The sequence below is a fragment of the Lagenorhynchus albirostris genome, chromosome 10 (assembly GCF_949774975.1).
Source record: "Lagenorhynchus albirostris chromosome 10, mLagAlb1.1, whole genome shotgun sequence".
NCBI classification, from domain to species: Eukaryota; Metazoa; Chordata; class Mammalia; order Artiodactyla; family Delphinidae; genus Lagenorhynchus; species Lagenorhynchus albirostris.
Window position 1 is genome coordinate 3,118,788 of NC_083104.1, and position 6,000 is coordinate 3,124,787.

Consider the following 6,000-nt stretch of genomic DNA (forward strand, 5'->3'; position numbering starts at 1 on the left):
ACACACCGGGGCCATCTCGCAGGCTGGTGACCACACTCCCTAGGGATGCCTCTTGGTGTTTCGCCGTATTTCCTGTCCTTTCCTTACTAAACATGCATTTCCATAGAGGACTTGCTGGAGCGCCCATCTTGTTTTCTCTGCGCGGTGCTGTCATGTGGGTGTGCTCGGTTGTTCGAAGCGTGCTTTGTCTGCTTGGTCGCCGTCTTTTGCATCTGTGCGTGCAGCCCGCCTGGGGTGGCGCTTCTGAGCATGTATGCGCTCGTGATTTACTTGCCGGCTGTCCTGCTGACCCCGTGACATGCTTGCTAATACACACAGTGCTGGGGAGTGTCTACGTGCAGGTGTGTTGGGACGCTTGGGTGACTGTGTCTGGGTGACCCTGGGCAGGTGACCTCCCTTCCCTGGGTCTCAGCTGCTCCGCCTGCAACATGGGTGATGGTAGCGCCAGCCCCAGGGTGGGTGTCAGCACGGCATGAGTGAAAACACGTCATGAGTTTACAGAGTGTATGGCATGGCCTGGTGCTGCATTAGTGCCATGTGTTGGTGACGTCATATCCCAACCCTGCGTGGCTGGGCACCGTGGTCCCCCAGTTGGGGAGCTCTGCTCAGAACATCCACTAGACCTGCTGAGCCCTGGTGGCCATTTTGGAAGCACTGAGCTTTGAGACAGGGATTTGGTGATGGAGGTGACGGTGTCTCATCGCACCCAGAAGAGACCAGATTGTTGCTGAGCTCAGAAACCGAAGCCTTGGGCCCCGTGGGGTTTGGTGCAGGTTCTGTCATCGTGGTCCCGTAGCGTGGCCGAGTTCCCGGCGTCCTCTGGAGCAGGTGTGACTCAGAGCTCTCTGATCCTCGGAGAGGGGAAGGGGCAGGCCATCCCAAGTCAGAAGAGGAAATGGCTCCGCGGGAGAGTCAATCATGGAAGAAAAGGGAATCTGAGAAAAGATTACAACGGTAAAAACACCGAGGCCAGGGAATCCATGCACGTAGGCAGTGTGCGAGGGAAAGAACGCAGGCAGGGAGGTAAGAATGACGAGCTACCTGGCGTTGTGCTGAGAGCCTGCATGTTTATAACCTCACCTCTTCCCACCAGTGAAATCGCAAGGCCATTAACCCGTCCTAGACGAGGAAGCTGAGGTCCAGGGAGGTCAGGTGACCCGGCAGAGGCTGCGAGGCTGCCGAGGGCGGGGCTGGGCTGGGGGCCGGCGCCCGGTCGGTCGGGCTGGGTGAGTGTAGGGGTGGGAGCGAGCCCGCCGCTGACGCCCCCGCCGTGCGCCCCGCAGGAAGTGCGAGCGCGCGCTGTGCCACGACTTCATGGAGTGCCAGAACGCGCCGGCGCGCATCACGTACTACCGGCTCAACTTCCAGACCGGGCTGCTCGTGCCGGCGCACATCTTCCGCATCAGCCCGGTGCCCGCCTTCGCCGGCGACACCATCGCGCTGACCATCACCAAGGGCAACGAGGAGGGCTACTTCGGCACGCGCCGCCTCAACGCCTACACGGGCGTCGTCTTCCTGCAGCGGTCCGTGCGCGAGCCACGGGACTTCGCCCTGGACGTGGAGATGAAGCTATGGCGGCAGGGCTCCGTCACCACCTTCCTGGCCAAGATGCACATCTTCTTCACCACCTTTGCCCTGTGAGGCGCGGCCGCGGACGAGCGCGTGGAGCCCCCGGTTCTCCCTGGCCCGGCGCCCCGGCCGCACGCCTCTTTCCGTGCTCCCTGCCGGCCGCGTGGGGGGCGGGCGATGTGGCCAGTTTACTCTGACCCTGTAAATTAACTTAATTTCGCTGACCTGTTCCTCGCGTTTCGGCCTCTCCTGTGCCCCTGGAGGGAGCTTTGCGCAGGCCACTGCTGGTGCCCCGTGGATGGGGTCGGAGGATCCGAGGCTGGACATGACCAAGACTGGAATCAGCGACCACGTTGGAGATTTTGGACTCAACTGGGTGACCTGTTGCCAATGATGATATTCTGTTTCATGTTCCGCTGTGATTAGCTCTTCACTTTTTTTAAAAATCGTTTTTAAGTGTTTTTGTTTAATTATAAAGTAGTACATGTATATTGCAAATATATATATATATATTCAAATCGTACAAAAGGGTTATGAAGTAAAAAAGTGAAAACCGAAAACCCGCTTCCTTTTGTGCAGCGTTTGCGTGTGCCAGCGATGCCTGCGTGTCTTGGGCCCCCGCCTCGGGCCTCACCTTGGGTTGCTGAAAGGACGGCAGTGGGAGCGTGCTCGCTTCTGATCCTACTTCTCCTCCTCCGCCTGCGTCTCCCTCTTCCCTCCTCTCCTTCTCCACATGTGGGCCGCACCTGGCTTGTCACTTTGGACGCTGTCCAGAAGCTGGACATCTACGTTTAGTGTTACTTTTGTCACCTCCTGACCGACTGCTTTTCGCACCTGATGACGAACATGCGGGAGACTGTTGAGCGTAGAAACGAGCTAATGGTTAGCTAAATCCAGTTCTCTCTCGGGCCAGCCGTTCTCCATTGGTGTTCCATCCTGCGGAGGCTGTAACTCCGTGTCCCAGTGTATTTGGCCATTGTCGGTATTATAGCTTCACCAGTGGTGCCAGGGCTATGGGGACATATCACGGGAGGTAGGAGTAACCTGCAAAATGAGACTGGAGTGCCCTCCAGTCATTAGCAGTTCATCCAGCGAATCGTCTCTCATGTGACTACATGGCTTCCAGGACAAGGCTATTCAGGTTTGCAGCGTCCATTTCACTTTGTCAGGTTCCAAAGGAAGGAGTGAGCTCGGCTTCACCCTTTCAGCCATCTGGTATAATGGAGCTGAGAGATGGTGTTGCCTGTTTCTCTAAGCCTCATGAGATACTAATGTCCTGGACAAACGTAGTTGTTGCGTAACCCATTCATCCTTTCCCCTGTGTGATTCCGATTCTCTCCATTCCGATTCTCTCCATTTGTACCCCAGTTCTTCCACGTTGGGAATGGACGTTAGGTTTGGCCATCGTGCTGGTCTAGATGAAAGGCAGCAATGCCCGTCCAGCAAGCACCTCCCCCCCCGTACCCCGGCGCACTCCGTTCCTATAGGTAGAGTTAACCAGGGGGCCATCTCAACCAGCGGGCGACACACAGCTGCAACCCTGAGTTTGCCAGATGGGGTGAAGGCATCGTCCACCCCATCAGGCCCTTAGGAATTCTGACACCAAGGTTTAAAACTCTAGTTATGGTTTCTTGCTTAGGAATCAGCCCTGCTTCCTGCGTGCACAGTGGCAGCCCTGCTCCCGGGACAGCTGCGTCAGATACAAAAAAAGAAAGTTGAGATGGTGTCATGCCAGCATCCTCCCCCTGTGTGAAGAATTGTGCGGTCACAACAGAATTCTACCCCACCCCCTGTCCCAGATCACCTAAAAAGCAGAGGAATCTTTCTAGTGGGGACCTGCCTTGGCTCCCTGGTGTTGAGGGTGAACGTATACTCAGGAAGGCTTGAAAGCCAGCCCTTCGCCTCTTTATCTTCCCTGCCCCATGTCAGACGACTGGGGTCTCAGATGGCGTTCTAACTCTGCCTAAACATCATTCCAAGGAGGAGGTCTCTCTGCCTGCTGTTGACACTGTGGGGTGTCACGTGTGATCCTTGGTTTGAAGAAATGTGATTTGGTGGTCCCAGCTGGCGCACTGCCTCTCGTGCCCACACTCTTACAGTATCTGTAAGGGTCCAGGAGGCGTCCTAACACAGTTTCTGGTTATGCCCTCCCCATGGAGTCCCAGGTGGCATAACCTCCTCCCAGCCTTCACGTATGAGCATTGCCCACCAGGGAAGCTCCCCTGAGCCTTTGGCGTCCAGAGTTTTTATTGGAGCTGGTTGGTAGCTGGGGCACACCTATTCCCTGACACAAGGGAGCAGTACAATTGCCAATGCTCTTACCAGTGGTGACCTGGGGGCATGTCCTGGTGGAGGGGATGCTGCAACAGATGCGACGGTGCAAGCATTTGAAAAATACAACAGCAGAATTGGCTGGTTGCCGCCAAGCTGTATTGCCCTGCAGAGGGACAGTGAGAAAGTTGGAGCTGTTAACGAACAGGTATTGGCTAAGGGTGAGAGGCAGGGGCCCTCGGTGGCAGCTCCCAAAGAGGCGCCTGGCTCCTGCAGTGGAAGGGCAGACCGAGCCGTGTGGCAGGCTGAAGACCTGCGTGTGAGAGTCACAGAGATCCAGGGGCGTTTGACTGCTCGGCCAAGGTCTGCTGTGGGACGTTAAGGGCTGGTGTGGAAACCTGGGGTCCTCAAGATGGAGGAGACCCTCTGGAGGTGCAGAGGAGACTGGCCCTTTCAGTAAGAGCCAGCGCTGTTGTGCCTGAAGAGACTGCTGTCAGCCACCTTCCCTCACCACCACCAGGCAGCAGGTGCCCCCGCAGGAGCTGCCCTCGCCTCCTCTACTGGCTGCCAGGCTGATAACAGATTCAGTCTGTTTGGGAATTTTCCCTCCTGCACAGTGGAGTTCGTGTGTGATGGGCCTGAGCCGATGACACCCGTGTTTCCCGACACTGATTGGTTCCACGATGGGCCTCAGATGTACCCGAGGTCTTTGCGGGGGTACTAAGATGGAGGTGGTTTTCTTGACCCCTGCCCTTGAACCTAAGGGGCTGTCGGGCCTGGAGCGGCCACCGCCACGTGACAGCAGGTGAAAGCCGAGACTGAAGTCTGGGTGGAGCCCCTGAGGGGGCAGCACAACCGCAGAGCCTGAGCTCTGAAACCTACCAGGCCTGAGGCCACCGGACCTTTGAATTTTCTGCCTTTATCTTCTCTTTCATGTAAGCTAGTTGATTGTTTTCTGTCAAATGCAACAGGCAAAGTCCAACAGAATGCAGTAACAAGTGAGGAAGGGTGTGCTGGGCAAAGGGAATGGCATGTGCAAAGCTTCTGAGCTGGGGAAGAAGGCTGGTGTGCTGGAGACTTGAGGAGTGAGGGGCGTGGTTAGAGGGTGGGGGGCGGGTGGCCGGAGTCACAGCAGACCGCAGATGTGACCCTAATTAGTTCTCAGGGCAGTGGGGGTCTGTTGAAGCACTGGGGGCCACCTTTGCAGTTTACAACCGTCCCTCTGGCTGCAGTGTGGAGGGTAGATAGTAGGCATGAGGGCAAGCCCTGTAGGGGGCTTTTTTTTTTTTTTGGTAGTATTTTTCGGTCTGTAATGGTCTTGTTTTAGGTGTCATTCAGTCTCTTAATTGCTTTGCACCGCTTTAAACTTGTATCGTTGTCACTGTGGGTCTGGTCTGTTGCTGCAGAGCCCACCTTGGGATGCCCCCCTACAGTAAACCCTGTGATGCCTCCCGGGCTGCCTTCCAGAAAGGCAGCACTGGCCAGCCTCCTGTGCCCTGTGTCCCATGGGTGGTCTCACTTGCTGACACGTGCCAAGAGGAGGAGCGGGCAGGGCCGTTGGCCTGTGTGCGGGGAGGGGGTAGTGGTGGTTCTGAGCATTGTACGTGGGTGCCCAGGCCTGCTTCATCCAAGTCACTGAGCTCCCCCAACATCAGGGTCCCTCCCGGAGAGCTGAGGGCCCGTGGGCTCCATTGCATGGCTGGCACAGTGTTTAGAAAAGTCTTGAGCCAACATGTAAGCATGGAGAATTTTCACCCAAACGTGTAGGTTTTCAGCTTTTCTGGTGGAAACCCCAGGCCTCTTCCTTCCTGTGGTTTCCCAAGGTAAAGCTATTCTTTTAGAATGTGTCGATTCGGTAGCCCCCGTGGCCCCTTAGAACCTCATGGCCCCTGCGAAACAGACCATATGGCAAAGCGGTGACAGCCTGGCTGGAGATGGTGAGCGTCCCGTCACGGGAGGTGTGCAAGTTGGGCCCAGAAGGTCCGCTGGACGTGGGATGGGGCCCTGGAGTTTCTGTCTTGTCCACGTTCCATGATTTTGTGAGGCAGGCGTTGTCCCCTCCTGCTTTTCTGCAAGCCAGTGGGGTGGAGGAGGTTCTTTCCAACAGGCTGGACGTTCCAGGCACATGAGCCGGGCAACGGTGCCCCCTCGTGGCTGCAG

At 56.6% G+C, this 6,000-nt stretch overlaps 1 protein-coding gene across 4 annotated transcripts in view; it reads left to right on the plus strand.

Annotated features, from left to right (window-relative positions):
* The window catches only part of FBLN2 (fibulin 2), a 74,875-nt gene extending 72,746 nt beyond the window's left edge, over window positions 1–2,129 (plus strand). For all 4 annotated transcript variants that reach the window (XM_060161050.1, XM_060161051.1, XM_060161052.1 and 1 more), the window contains one exon: window positions 1,284–2,129. In XM_060161050.1, coding sequence (XP_060017033.1) covers window positions 1,284–1,641 — 358 coding nt within the window. In that variant the 3' untranslated portion in view covers window positions 1,642–2,129. The remainder of the gene's footprint in view (window positions 1–1,283) is intronic.
* Window positions 2,130–6,000: the final 3,871 nt, after the last annotated feature.